This window comes from Trichechus manatus, unplaced genomic scaffold, assembly GCF_000243295.1.
Source record: "Trichechus manatus latirostris isolate Lorelei unplaced genomic scaffold, TriManLat1.0 scaffold00039, whole genome shotgun sequence".
NCBI lineage: Eukaryota > Metazoa > Chordata > Mammalia > Sirenia > Trichechidae > Trichechus > Trichechus manatus.
The window spans coordinates 11,896,317-11,912,131 of NW_004443975.1; the positions used below are offsets into that span (position 1 = coordinate 11,896,317).

Consider the following 15,815-nt stretch of genomic DNA (forward strand, 5'->3'; position numbering starts at 1 on the left):
AAAAAGAAATTTAAAAAAGGAGTATTTTTTCTTGGGCTAAATTTAATTATGTGAGCAAATCCTAACTTGTAGGACAAACATTATTCAACAAGAATTTTCTGAGTTCTTACTAAGCACTATTCTCCTTTCAAAGCACTGGGGTAAAAACAGTAAGTAAGGCTGACAAGATTCTTACTGTCCTGAAGCTAAAGTAAACACAAAATAATTTAAAATTGCATCATAAAGATAAAAGAGGGTAACGTGATAGTTACTACTAAGGGAGGAGGGGATAACAGGGTAGTCAGGAAGGTTTCTTTGAGATTTAAGATAAAATTCAAGGTCAGAGTCAGCTTGGCTTGTTCAAAGAGTTCAAGGGCTGGAAATAGGCTATAGTTTACACACACACACACACACACACACACACACACCTCCAAATATCAAATACTTATGGAAGCTAGCAGAAGGTCAAGAGTTTGGGGAAAAAAAAAGTATTTACGTTATATATAATTAAGAAATGTTTTAATAAAATATATAAGTAGGATTACAGGTTTTTTTTTTAAGGTCCTTCATATTGACTATCCTCTGTGCTGAATGCTAGGATGTTAATTGAGCCACAGTAGATCTGTGTTTATCAAAGTTTTAAATGTGTGTTATAAATAAGAAAAGTACTTGTCACAAGATTTCACTACTATTTTGTTGCTCTCAAGGTTAGTATGTTGCATTGATAGGTACAAACTGGTCTTCAGCTCTCTGAACTAAACCAAGCCCCTTTTTTGCTTCAGGGCCTTTGCACAGGAAGTTGTTTTCTGAACAGTTCTCCCTGCACATCTTCCCCACTTTCCCCAACCCCAAATTGCTTATTCAGACTTAAGGTCTCGGTAAAGTGTTACTTTCTCAGAGTAGTCTTTTCTGAGCCCTCCTCCAGTTTAAATCACATAAACATCTTCTTCAAACCCTTTATATTCCCTTCAGAGAGCACATTACAAATTGTAAATACATCTTTTCTGTTAGTTCCTGTCTTCCCCATAATATACAGGTAGTCCTTGACTTATGATGTATTCGAGTTCTGAGGAACCACACTTATGACTGTCCGTCTTCTTTTTGGGGGGTACATCTTACCGTTAGCAATATGTACTACACACAATGTTGCAGTACATAATTTGCTAACGTTATCATTCTCAGATGTTCACTCGCAGATGTCCAGTTCTATGATTTACTGTTCAAAACACTGCTGTATAGATTTAGGTTTCTAAACTAAATCAGGGGCTTCAGCTGCTTGAAAACATGGACCCAAACGCTGATGGCTTTGCTAGAGCTGACAAATTTGGGAAGCAGTGAGATGTTACCGCGAGATATATGAAGGAAAAAAGAAAAGGACCATACAGACAACTCTCACTCATTTTCTGCCTAGAAACGCCATCCCCATTCCCAGGGATAATCTAGATGATCCAGAACGTTCCACAAGTGGAATTATTACTGCAACTGACAAAATGCCAACATTGTCCAACACTTTTTCGTCATCCGAGTACATTTTTATGATTTGTGTACTTTTTAATGTATGTATTAAAATAGACCAGTAAAAGTTTATATGAAATGTTCCAACCCCTAAAGACAAAAATTGGATTTATAAAGATAGATAATAAAAGGCAATAACAACGAAAACTAAAAGAAAATGAGGTGTTTGACTTATGTCAGAACTGACTTACAAGTTGTTGGAACAGAACCCTGTTGTAAATCAGGAAGTACCTGTAGTAAGTTCTATGAGAGAAGAGATCATATCTAGTTTTACTGTCAGGTTCTGAGAACCTAGCAGTATCTGGGACATAACAAATACTCAATAAATGTTTGTTCAATGAGGGATAAAGACGGTCAAGTGATTATAAATTATTCATCACTGACACATTTAAACATAACTGTTAAGGGTCAAGTCATAAGGTTAAATTTAATACAACATGATTTTTAGAGAGCAAATTTTGTTTTGAATATAAGTCACAGTTAATAGAATTTCTATTGAGAGAGATTTTAAAAAATATATAATACTTGAAATAGTGTTTATATGCTGGAGCTAGATTAGAAATGACCTTGCATCTGTGTTGCAATCACCCAAGCGTGAATAAGACACAGATCCTATTCACTGGAAAATGATGACTTAGTGAAAGAGCCATAAACAGCAAAGCATAACTCAGACAGATTGCAGTAAGTTTCAAGTGTAAGCCAAGCGTTACACGAAAAGAGAGAAAGTAGGGACGTTAAGAGCTCAGCTGCTAACCAACAGGTCGGCAGTTTGAATTTACCAGTTGCTCCTTGGAAACCCTCTGGGGCAGTTCTACTCTGTCCTATAGGGTTGCTATGAGTCTGAATTGACTAGACAGCAGTGGGTTAAAGAAGCCCTCGTGGCGCAGTGGTTAAAGCGCTTGGCTGCCAACCAAAGACTGATAGTTCTGTTGGAGGGAAAAAGATGTGGCAGTCTGCTTCTTTAAAGATTTACAGCCCTGGAAACACTATGGGAAGTTCTACTCTGTTCTACAGGATCACGATGTTGTTGCTGCTGTTAGGTAACATCAAGTTGGTTCTGACTCATGGTGACCCCACATATAACAGAATGAAACGCTGCCCGGTCCTGCACCATCCTCACAAGGCTTACTATGCTTGAGCCCATTGTTGCAGCCACTGTGTCAATCCATCTCCTTGAGGGTCTTCCTTATTTTTGCTGACCCTCTACCAAGCATGTCCTTCTCCAGGCACTGGTCCCTCCTGATAACATGTCCAAAGTATGTGAGACAAAGTCTTGCCATCCTCGCTTCTAAGAAGCATTCTGGCTATAAGTCTTCCAAGACAGATTTGTTCCTTCTTTTGGCAGTCCGTGGTATATTCAACACTGAGTTGGAATTAACTCAACAAACGGGTTTGGTTTTTTTTTAAGGAAGGACATAGGAATTACTGGATATCGAAAATGGTTAAGTGCTACCTGAAAGGTTGGTGGTCCAAACCTACCCAGAGGTGCCTAAGTAAAAAGGCCTGCTGATCTGCTTCCGAAAGGTCACATTCTTGAAAACCCTATGGAACATAGTTCTACTCTGACACACATGAGGTTGCCATTAGTCAGAACTGACTTGACAACTGGTTTTTGGTTTATAAAGAAGGACGTGCAATGAGGGGTAAGTAGGATTTCAATATGTAAGTTACAGCAATAGTAAGGTAAAAATCCAAAAACCAAACCCACTGCTGTTGAGTCGATTCCAAATTACAGTGACCCTATAAGACAGAGCAGAACTGCTCCATAGGGTTTCCAAGGCTGTAATCTTTATGGAAGCAAATACCCACACCTATCTCCCGTGAAGCAGCTGGTGGGTTTGAACCACCAACCTTTTGGTTAGCAGGGATCCTTAGGAGAAGGGTATCCCTGGCTAAAAAAAGAGTGGGGTTGAGTAGATGGATGATGTGGATGGATATGTGAGAAATCAACATTTAAGTAGTACTATGATATACCACGAAGGAGCCCTGGTGGGGGCAGTGGTTAAGCGCTTAGCTGCTAACTGAAAGGTCAGCAGTTCAAACCTACTAGCAGCTCCGCAGGAGAAAGATGTAGCAGTCTGCTTCCGTAAAGACTTATAGCCTTGGAAACCCTATGGGGCAGTTCTACTCTGTCCTACAGGGTTGCTATGAGTCAGAGTTGACCCAACGGCAATAGGTTTGGTTTGTATGATGTACCCATGCACTATTCTAGGTTTTTTAAAATTTTATTTTAACATTATGGGGTTAATAAAAAAATAATTATGCAATTAATCCTTTCCATAACCCTTATTCTTCAGAATGAATTTTGTATCAAAATATCCCACAGGGACTGCTAACTGATACTAAATTACATCTATACACTAATTTGTGGAATATTCTTATCTTTACTGTACTTAGTTTTCTAAATAGCGAGTAAATGCAAGGTATCTCTTTCCATTTATTTAAGTCTTTCCATTAGGAGAGGGAACATTTTCCAATATTACTATATAGAGATTATTTCAGTCAAGTGAGATAACCCATGTTTTCAATAAAATGTGAAATAGTCTCCTTCCTCTGTCCAGAAGTTATGAACAGACGACAAGATGAAAGAACAGACAGCGCATATTGGGACACTCAGAGTTAGCAGTGGCGGCAATGGCTTTAGAGGCACATATTAAGAATGGGCAGTATTTATCCAATTTTCAAAATATTTCATTTTCTGAGTAGGTTTAATCACTTTCTACAAATTATTTTAATAACAAGAACGCAATGGAACTTGTACACCAATGTTTATCGTGTACTGTTCACAATAGCCAAAAGGTGGAAACCACCTAAATGTCTATCAACAAATGAATGGATAAACGTGGTACGTACACCCAATGGGATACCACTCAGCCATAATGAGAAATGAAGTCCTGACACATGCTAGAACATCGATGAAGCTGAAAAAAGCATTATGCTGACTGAAATAAGTCAGCTGCAAAAGGACAAATAATGTATGATCCTACTTACATGAAATAGGCAAATGTATAGGGATCAAAGTTTATTAATGGTTACCAGGGGTGGGAGGGAGACAGAAAAGGGGTCTTAAATTAGGGGATGCCGAGTTTCTGTTAATGGTGGTGGAACACTTTAGAAATGGACAGTGCTGACAGTTGTACAACATAATGAATGGAATCAATGTCACTGAATTGTACATATAAAAAACATTTAATTCACATATATATAGTAAGTATATATACATACATATTTTTTTACCACAATAACAAGACAACAGAAGCAAAAATGCCACGGTATGAATCCTGGGGTCTAGTGGAAAGATCACAGGTGTTAAGCAGGTCAGTTAATCACTTAATGGCTGTTCCTATGCCTTTCAAATAGTACGCCGCATGCTAAATTCCACTCAGGCCTGAAGTAATAATAGTTATGAAAAATATTTTTAGGTTTTAGAAAGTATGATACAAATCAAATGTGGTGACCAACTATTACATTTCTAACACACGGAGTTCACTGTATTATGTGTATGCTTCAACTGGCACAGTGATAAATGGTATACTAGGAATATCATTGAAGCCTTCGGTCTATTGTGGGTGACAGAGAACCTCCATCTTGTTTAATCTAGTGTTTAGCAAACAATGCAAGCCTTAATCAAGTTAGTCTTCTGTATCAGCCAATGGAAAATCAATTATTACACAATTCTATGCATTCAGTTATTTGTTTTTTAAAAAAGCTTAATTTGCTTTATTTGTTTTTTCAGGTTCCCATGCAATCTTTTATTCTATCCAAAGGATATATGTACATAGAGCCCAATAGCTTTGCAAGACTTGATATGAAAAAATAGCTGTTGACCCCCTAATCCTTCCCCCTTGACCCACTCCCCAGAGACAACCACTTTCTACTTTTCCAGCCATTTCTTTTAATTTTCACCTTTACAGTTCTAATTACATGCTTATATTGCTATTTGCCGAGTTTTCAGTGTTAGGGATCATCTACTTATTTCCTACAAAGGGAAGATGAGGATGTAGCTCTTTTCCCTTCTGCCTCCACCCCCCACCTACAGCACATCCCTCCGTCCTCCCAATATAGCTGTGTGGTGGTTTTTATTAGATCCATACCCAGTGTTTACATTATTATGCTTACATAACAACTATTCACAGATGAGCTATTTGTCTACATATATGTTTGTTTTTCTTTTCTTGCACAACTCAGTACATTCCCAAGAATTAAAAGACGGCTTTTGGTCAGGGCTTCGAATTGGTTCCGCCCAGTTCAAACCTCTGCTGAGAATTTGCATTTCTAACAAATTCCGAGGAAGTTATACGTAAGAATCACCTAGGGATCTTGTTAAAACACAGATTTTGATTCAGTATATCTGAGGTGGAAATGCAAATTCTCAGAAAGGATACAACCAGTTTAAAGTCCAGCTTTTGGTTTTGTTTGCCAAACAGCAGATTAAACAAGACAGAGGTTTCTCTCTCACCCACAAAAATCAAAGGAAGGCAGTTAAGGGCTGGCAGCTGTGCCTCACTGAAGCACAAGGACCTCCATAGGGATCTAAGCTCATCTTGGGCTTCAAGGTCCAAGATAGCTTGCAACTACATCCACATCCAAGTAGCAGAATTGAGGTAAGACTTTATTACTAACTCATCCCCAACTTTCCCAAATTACCCAAATCTCTTCTAATTATATTAAAACACACCAGGCCTACTACCGACCTCATCTTCTTGGACATCTCTCTCCTTGGGCCTTCTGATGTGCTCCAATCTGTGTATCTGATAAAGCTGTTTTCCTGGGATCTCCTTTCTCTATTATCCCAAGAATCCTCATCATCTCTCTCATGTTAAATCTTCATCTCAAGTCTTTGTACTTAGTTTATGCTCTTGTTTTGATAACGCATCTGTTCCAATAGCTCCCTGAGAAAATGTACATAGGAAGCGTATTTTCTAAGAAACCATATGTCTAAAAATGTCTTTATTCTGCCCTCACACTTGATTGACTGACTGATGCTTTGGCTACATACAGAATTCAAAGTTGGAAATATTTTTCCCTTAGAATGTTAAAGGAACTTAGAAGTCTCATATCCTTCTGATGCCTAATCATTCTGTATGCTGTTTCTTTTTTTCCCTCTCTGAAAGCTCTGTCTCTTTGGATCCATTTTTGGTGGGTGTCCATTTTCATCCATTATGTAGGCACCTGATGAGCCTTTTCACAGTCTCTTCAATCATCTCCATGATAAATGCCTCTGTTGTCTTTTTCTGGAGCTCCTGTTTGAACACTGGACCTCACAGATCGATCCTCTACATTCTTTTTTTCCCCTCATTTTTCTACCTTTGTCTTGTTGTTCTACTTGAGATTTCTTTAACTTTCCCTTTCACCTCTTTAACTTTTTTTTTTATATTTAAAAATTTTAAGCGTATTAAAATTTTTCTAAATATTTCTGGCATATGTGGAATATATCTTTTCCCATCTCTCTGAGGTTATCAGTCATAGTTATTATTTTTTTTTAAAGTCCATGTATGGTTTTTCTCCAACATATTATTTGTTTTCCTATTTGTTTTGTTCTAGATTTCGTATTAGGCTGGTGATTATTCTCTGCTAATATTTAAGAATAGAGCTCATAAAAAGTTGATCAGAAGCTCTGAGCACACAGGGTGGGGGATTAAAAATGGTGGCATTAATCACTATAGAATGATCTGTGATTGAGTTATTTCACTGGAAATAATCGGTGATAGTTAATTATCGTCTGGAGGGGATAAACCTGGTTTCCTAGTTATATAAGATGGATGGGGGGAGACAGATCTAAAAATTCAATATGAAGGCAGACCAAGTCTTATTTTCTTATTTTAAAGGTTCATGTACTGTATATATTTATTTTGGGACAAGCACAGTAAAAAGGAAGAAATGTTTTCAAGTAATTTTGATTTTGAAGACTATCTTTACGAGAGAAAGATGTGGCAGTCTGCTTCCGTAAAGATTATACCTTTGGAAACTCTATGCGGCAGTTCTACTCTGTCCTACAGGGTCACTATGGTCAGAATTGACTAGACAGCAACAGGTTTGTTTTAAGTTAAAAAGTGCCAACTACATTAAAAAAAAAAAAAAAAAGTAGTATTCTCAGTGTACACAGTGTTGTTTTAGGCAAATATAAAATTGTTATAAAGATGACAATTTTAAGAAACAAAATAATTGAAGCTGAAATGAGTGTGACAGGGCACATATCTATAAAAACAAAATCATTTCTGTTTTCTTGGTTGCTTATTTCCAGTCAAGCTCAGGTTTGTAACAAGGAGAAAAAGAAACTAGTAGAGTTTTTGTGAAGAAGTGGGTACTATCAAGTAGAAAGGGATAAACAGATGTCCACATTGTAAGGTCAAGTCAGGTGTGAAATGGAAGCCAGGTTAAGACTGCAGGTGAAGAGCCGCCCAGAGCAAAGGGCCAACAAGACTCACTGCATCTCGAGCACTCAAGACACTCTCCGCTGCTGCCAGCTGTTTTGTTCTTTTATTTTGGTGCTAGCATTTAAAGTGGAAGGTCGACAAGCAGTCTCTGAAACCAGCAGGACTCAACTGAATTTTACCTCACTCGTTTACAAAGCAAAGAGCACCACGCCAATCATGTGATCCTGATCAACTAGAACAAAGGTTGGCAACTTTTTCTGTAAAGGCTAGCTAATAAGTATTTTTGGTTTTACAAGCCATACAGACTGGTACAAACTACACAATTCTGCCACTGTAATATGAAAGCTGCCACAGACACCACCTAGAAGAATGGGCTTGACTGCTTTCCAATAAAACTTTATTGTGTAGTCTATGACACTTTAATGTGTGACACCAGTTTTCATGAACACGATATATATATACATATATCATGTTTTATATAGAGAAAGAAAGAGCTAGAGCAAGAAAGAGGGAGCAAGAGTGTGTCAGTATTTACTGGTCTTCTTTCCTCAACAACTGACTGAACAGTCTCTGAGGTTAGGAAAGCTGTAAGATAATTCTTATATATTCATACTCTTAACAATGAGATATGCAATGAAAACTATAAAGCTATAGAGAGCAATCTATATTGGGATAATGAGCTTCTCGGGAATACTTAAAAGAGTTAAGGCTTATAAATCAGATTTGGATAAAATCTGGCATGAGAAACAGAATTTAAAGTTTCTAACTTGTCACCCTTTTACAGTACCTTACAAAAGCACTTGTAGCTAATATGAGGAATGAGAGATATACCAAAAAATTTCCAAAAAAATTATGAGGAACAGTATTGCTCCCCCACCAAATAACACAGAAAATAAAAAATGGAGAAAACACAAAATATTGCCAATTTTAATTATCTATGGAAATAACAAAAAGAGTATATTCAAATTTCAGTAGGTATTAATTAGTTCCAACTATGCTAAGGGAATCTTTTGCCAGGATCAACTAAGTAGCGAAATGATCTTTAATTCCATCTTCACCCCTTCTACATAAAAAGATAGACATATTTCATCTAAATTTATACTCAATCCAAGAAGTGAGGTACTACCAAAGATATGAGTAACATGTTGAATGCTGGGTCTTTATTAATTTATTAACAGTCAATAGGCCACAATATATTCATTTCTATGTTAAACAGCATTATTACTTAGCTCTGAGTATATTACAATATAGCAATTATTCTGTGTCCAAATCTGAAAGCTTACAAGTTGTCTATGAAACATTTCTTAAACAGAACAAAACCCACTTTGCCTCTTCCATCTCCCCTCCCCAGAATGATAAAACTCTTGTAGGCAGGGACAGTACCTATCTTGTTCACTGCTATTATATCTCTGGCATCTTAACAAAGAGCAAAAGTTCAAAAAAATTTTCTTGAGTATGAAATCTTAATAAGTTTCTTATTAAAGAACATTAGGGTTTCTACTGTATATTTCATGAGAATGATAAACATAAAGATCATACAAATGATACCTATTTATATTGATAACTATACAGAAGAAGCTAAACACACTCATAGAAACTCAGAGAAGGAGGAACAATGAAAGAAGGACATTTCAAAAATCACTATATAACTTTATAATAATTTAAAGTTTACACAGTGCAATCCTGCTGTTCTCAGTAAGCAGTTCTGTTTTACCTTTCCTGGGATGAAGCAACAGAGATTGGAGTCCACATACTTCATGAAAGTCATATTTAGCAGTGACAGCCTTGTTTCAACAGCAGCAAGGATGTCTGCATGACGAGCTAATGAATGGTTTCTTCTTTCCGACTCTCTCCTATAATAAAAAAGGGCAACTATTAAAGTTGTACTGTGGACTAAAATGCTAACCAATAAAAATGCCTTAATGAAACAGTCTAACTTTTATGTGTTAACCTAAAGTCTACAACTGGGCCATAATCTCATGATGAATAATCACTATACCCAGAAATTCTTGCCAAGGCCTGGTAACACATTTGGAAAAAAATTTATTTGAAAAAACTAGGTGTTTTTGTTTGTTTTTTGGCTGTATCAAGCCTAATGCTATTAAAATTTGAGAAAATAAATGAAAGTTACACATGGATATATGTACGACATCTTTTTTCTTGTAAAATCAGCACCTTTAGATTTGTTTAAACAGCTTTATTGAGATATAATTACCATATCGAAAAATTCACCCTTTTAAGTATACATTTCGGTGTTTTTAGTTACTCAGAGTTGTATAGCCATCATCACTACCTAATTTCAGAGCATTTTCATCATCCCCAAAAGAAACCTATCAGCAGTCTCTTTCATTCTCCCAGCCCCTGGTAACCACTGACCTAATTTCTGCTTCTATGGATCTGCCTATTCTGGACAGTTTTATATAAATGGAATCATATAGTATGTGGCCTTTTGTGCATAGTTTTTAAGGTTCATTCATGCTGTACTATCTATCAGTATTTCATCTTTATTGCCAAGTAAGATTCCATTGTATAGACGTACTACGTTTTATCCATTCATCAGTAGATGAACACCTGGTTTGTTTCCCCTTTTTGCCTATTATGAATAAAGCACTGTGAACATTCATACACCAGTTTCTGTGCAGACATATACTTTCATTTCTCTTGGATACACACCTAGGAATGAAACTGCTGAGTCATAAGATAACTCTATTTTTAACTTTCTGAGGAACTGCCAAACTGTCTTCCAAAGTGGCTGCACCATTTTACAATCCCACCAGCAATGTACCAAAAACCAAACCCACTGCCACTGAGTCGATTCCGACTCATAGCAATCCTATAGGACAGAGCAGAACTGCCCTATAGTTTCCAAGGAGCGTCTGGTGGATTCAAACTGCTGATCTTTTGGTTAGCAGCCATAGCACTTAACTATCATGGCACGAGGGTTTCCCAGCAATGTACAAGAGTTCCAATTTCTCCACATCCTTCCCAACTTTTGTTATTGTCTTTTTTATTTTAGCCATCCTAACGCGTGTGAGGAAACCCTAGTGGCGTAGTGGTTAATGTTACAGCTGCTAACCAAAAGGTTCGAATCCACCAGGCGTTCCTTGGAAACTCTGTGGGGCAGTTCTACTCTGTCCTATAGGGTCGCTATGAGTTGGAATCAACTCGACAGCAACAGGTTTGGAGAAATGCCTGTTCAAATCCTTTGTTCATTTTTAAATTGGATATTTGTCTTTTATTGTTGAGCTGTAAGACTTCTTTAAATATTGTGGATTAAAGTCTTTTGTCAGACATGATTTGCAAACATTTTCTCCCATTCTGTGGGCTATTTCTTCACTTTTTTGGTGGTGTCCTTTGAAACACAAAACTTTTAATTTTGATGAAGTCCAATTTGTTTTCCCATCGCCTGACCTATGGACCTTGGGACACAAGCCTGCAGAAGTCTCCAATCCGCTGCCTGACTTACAGATTTTGGACTTGACAGCCCCCAGGTTTCCATGAGTCAGCAGGAACCTCCAGCCTCCTGCCTGAACTACGGATTTTGGGCTTGCCAGCCCCCAGGATTGAGTGAGCCAATATCCTGAAGTAAATGTCTCTTTCTATATATATACATATATACACACGCGCACACACACACACACACACACACATATATACCCGTTGTTGTCGAGTCAATTCTGACTCATAGCGACCCTATAGGACAGAGTAGAACTGCCCCACAGGGTTTCCAAGGAGTGGCTGGTGGATTCGAACTGCTGACCTTTTGGTTAGCAGCCATAGCTCTTAACCACTGTGCCACCAGGGCTCCACCACGGCACCAGTAAAACCTGTGAAAGCCAGAACCTGTGTAACGCAGAAACCTGTCAAAGAAGGAAAACTCAAATATTTTCTACTAAGTAAGACTCTGACAGAAAAGTGGTGACTGGACCCCATCAAAGGCAGAAAACTTGAGAGACTCAGAAAAACAAGGCAGTCCCATCGAGTTCCAGCTCTCACAGGTTTCACTGTGTACACACACACACACGAACATGGGATGTCTTTCCATGTAAGCTTTCTTTAGTTACTTTCAATGATATTTTGTAGTTTTCAGTATACAGGTCTTGTACTTCTTTTGTTATATTTGCTCCTAAGCATTTTATTCTTTTTGATGTGATTGTAAATGGAAATGTCTTCATTTTTCAGATTGTTCACTGCTAGTGTATAGAAATACAATTTCTGTATATTCTGTATCCTTGCTGAATTCATTAATTCTAATTAGTGGATTCCTTAGGATCTTCTATATGAATGATCATGTCATTTGTAAATACAGCTTTACTTCTTCCTTCCCAATGTGGATGCCTTTTTCTTCATTTTCTTGCCTAATATCCCGCGCTAGCATCTCTAGGACAATGATGAACAGAAGTGGTGAGAGTGGACAAACCATAGTAGAAATTACTGACTGTGATCTGTGTACTCTTTGCTACAAAAACCTGGAAATCATTTAACATGCTGCACTAATCAGGAGGCAAAGTGGGTAAACCACACCTTCGTTGCCAACAGCCTGGTAAGGATCACGTGAACCCAATCCCCAGAATTCCCACCTCTCCATCCTTGTTGCCAGCTGCCTGAGTGGCACTCTGACTCCAGCCACCTGGAGGTGGGCCTGAGCTCACAAGTTAGAAGGAAACCTTCTTGCAGAACAGCTGTCCATGTGGCATTTCTCTGACCCTAGCCACTCAGAGCTGGGACAGAGCTGACAAGTTAAAAGGACAGTCCTTCAAACTGCAAAATGGGCAGACGCCAGCCCCTACTAGCTCTCACTGCCCCTTTGGTTCGATAATTTGCTGGAATGACTCACAGAACTCATGGAGCATATACCATACTTACAGATTTATTAAAACCAAAAGGGATACCAAGAGATGCATAGAGCAAGGTCTGGGAGGGTTCCCAGCACGGAGCTTCCACATCCCAAGGAGGAACACACTACCTTCTCCCGTGCCTGGTCACCTACCAGGAGCTCTTCTGTGCCTTAGGGTTCCAGGCTCTTGCTGGCCTCCCCACCTGGCCATGAGAGACTACATCATGCCTCCTGAAGCTTAGTCAACATTATCTGAGCCCCTGGGTGGTCCCTCTTGGTCTGGTCAGCCCCCAGATTTAGCCTCTGATTTCATCTGGCTCTCAGGGACCAAGACCAAAGGTCAAATTGCTTTTCTTCAGGTAGTTTATCACCTCACAGGAGCCCTGGTGGCTCAGTGATTAAGCGCTCGGCTGATAACCGAAAGGTCGGAGGTTCAAACCCAGCAGCTGCCCCTCGGGAGAAAGATGTGGCAGTATGCTTCCACAAAGATTACAGGCTTGGAAACCTAATGGAGCAGTTCTACCCTGTCCTCTAGGGTTGCTATGAGACAGAATCGACTCAATGGCAAGGGGTTTAGTGTCACCTCACACATGTAATTCACTAAGTTTTAAAATAATCGAGAAACAAATAAAACTCCCAACTGTAAAGTACTGCCACTGCTAGCCATAACATACCTTGGGAGTTGTGCTTTAACTTGTTTCTGACATAGATTATGGTACCTCTCCACCTTCAGAAATCCCTGATTCAACATTCTCTGGCAAACCAAGTCCATTCTCTTACAAACCTATGGGGAGAGATAAGAAAGAATAAGAAAACTGATAATCAAATTAATAAAAGACAATTAACTTAGACTCATGACTGATTGCTGAAAGTCCTCTGTGTTAGTATTGTTCCCCAGTTTGCTGTCTGAATCTGAATCAGTATGTGTGGGTGATTCCCTCATACAATGCAACTCTTGCAATATTGCATTAAGAAATTACTCTTGCCTACACATAATATTACCATTTACTTCAGGTATTTGCTGAATGTTCTGAATGTATCCCCACTATTATGGTCAGAAATTGTAGTCCTGAAGAGCAACGAAAGAACGTATGTGAAGGTTCTTAAGAATCTGAAACAAAAATTCCCTTTTAGGCAAAAATGTATATTCTAACTTGGGGCCAAACTCTCACAAAGTTTGTATCATCAATAATCAGAACAATAATTCCTATTTATTTCTTCTAGTGATTTAGGTTAACCATGGTGGGTTTATAATGGCCAAGGCCCCATGCTAGGTACTGTCACACCCTCCAAAACATCCTCATGTGTAGCAGATCCTCAACACTTTGAATCCTTAAGGAATACAGTCTTTATACAGTAAAGAAACAGTATCAGAAGTCAGAACATCTAAATCTGAGTCCATTTTGTACGCATTCTTGAACATGACAGCTAACTGGAAGCCTTAGCCAGCCATCTGTAAAATGGAGATAAGATCTAACTCATAGGGATATCATTAGGATTAAATGAAACAATACATGCTAAATTACTTAATTTAAAAGTGCTACATAAAAATTATGTTAGTTAAATAAATCTTAACACAGCATTTATTTGAAAACTTTGCTCCGTATACTTGTCATATTTCTGAGATATTCCAGCTTCTTTCTTGTCTCAGTTAAATCTAGTACATAAGATATATTTTTTTGACCCCTGAGAATTTTGCAGTGACTCAGTCATGAACCTGAACATTATTCTCACTGTATGGAGGTGTGGATGCTGAAAGTGCAAGACACTGAGATGAATCTATATTAAGGCCAAGTTAATTAGGCAGGGCTGTCTCACGTTTCTTTCTCTCTCAGCACTCAAGCACAAACGCTTGACAAATATGTGCTGAAATGAAATGTTGACGAAACTCTTGATGTAAGTTTGCTGTCTCCTGAGAATATAGTGACAAAAATTCTGGCAAATTGGATTAAAGCTAATGAAGGTTTTAATATTATAGTATTAAATACTAGATACTTCCTAAATCAAAGCATGTCAAATTGAAGATATTAAGGCAAAAAAAAATATAATAAATCTTAAGTAGGGATACTAAGGTATCTTCTATGAAGTGATATTTTAAAACGTGGTGAGTACTATTTTTAACTAAACTAAAGCAGTCATCAACATCTGTTGTGTTCAATGCAAAAAATATAGTAAACCCAATACATACTAACATAAACAACTTTTTAAAATGAGAAATATTTCTTTTCCAAAACAAAATATTTAGCAAGTGGCATTATTTTACATTTTCTTAAGTCGCTTTGATATGTGGCTTAATAGAAGACAGCTGAATTCTAATATCTGCTTCTGCATTCAATCTGCTAAGTTATTATTACCTTAGAAAATTCTAGGAAACAAGAACACACAAGCATTAGCTCTCAGTATAATGATGTCGTCATATGTCACAGTCTCTAGAAAACTCCACTGTACGCTTGTTAAAAAAAAATGAGCGTGAAAAAGGCAAAAACATCTCAGTATTGTAATGAAAATATTTTAGACCTCATGAACCCCCTGAGGGGTCTTGGGAACCCCCCTGGCATCCCCAGACCACATGGTCCAATGCTGAATAACCACATCGCCAGAAACACCAGTATTTAACTTCCCGTAAGGAAAAAATAAACTCTTACTGTATTATTGGAGGAGGGAAAAGAGTGTGTCTGTATGCGTGATGAGGGTAGAGTAGACTGAGAGAGGGCTAAATTCTCCTCTTTCATAGTAGAAACTCAACAGATAATAAAAATAGAAGAAAGAACTGCCAAAAGATTTGAAAGTGGTTGCCTTTGGGGAAGAAGAGTTTGCGGTTATAAGAACTATATTTTTGCTGTTGTTAAAATTATTTGACATTTTAAGTCATCTAGATCCCTGGTGGCGCAGTGGTTAAGAGCTCAGCTGCTAACCAAAAGGTTGGCAGTTCAAATCTACCAGCCGCTCTCTGGAAACCCTATGGGGCAGTTCTACTCTGTCCTATAGGGTTGCTCTGAGTCGGAATTGACTTGACAGCAACGGGTTCGGTTTTTTCTTTTAATAGCTATATATTGCCAATTAAGAAAACAAAACAAAACAAAACTGAGGCACCCTCCCCCTTACAG

At 38.0% G+C, this 15,815-nt stretch overlaps 1 protein-coding gene across 3 annotated transcripts in view; it reads right to left on the reverse strand.

Moving 5' to 3' along the window:
- FBXO28 (F-box protein 28) overlaps positions 1-15,815 on the reverse strand; it is a 34,120-nt gene that overhangs the window by 8,553 nt on the left and 9,752 nt on the right. For all 3 annotated transcript variants that reach the window (XR_002824032.1, XM_004375902.2, XM_023730948.1), the window contains exons 2-3: positions 13,383-13,492; positions 9,586-9,724 (exon numbers count right to left, since the gene is read on the reverse strand). Coding sequence is in view for 2 of the 3 variants with exons in the window: in XM_004375902.2 (XP_004375959.1) it covers positions 9,586-9,724; positions 13,383-13,492 (249 nt within the window). In the remaining variant the exon portion in view is untranslated. The remainder of the gene's footprint in view (positions 1-9,585; positions 9,725-13,382; positions 13,493-15,815) is intronic.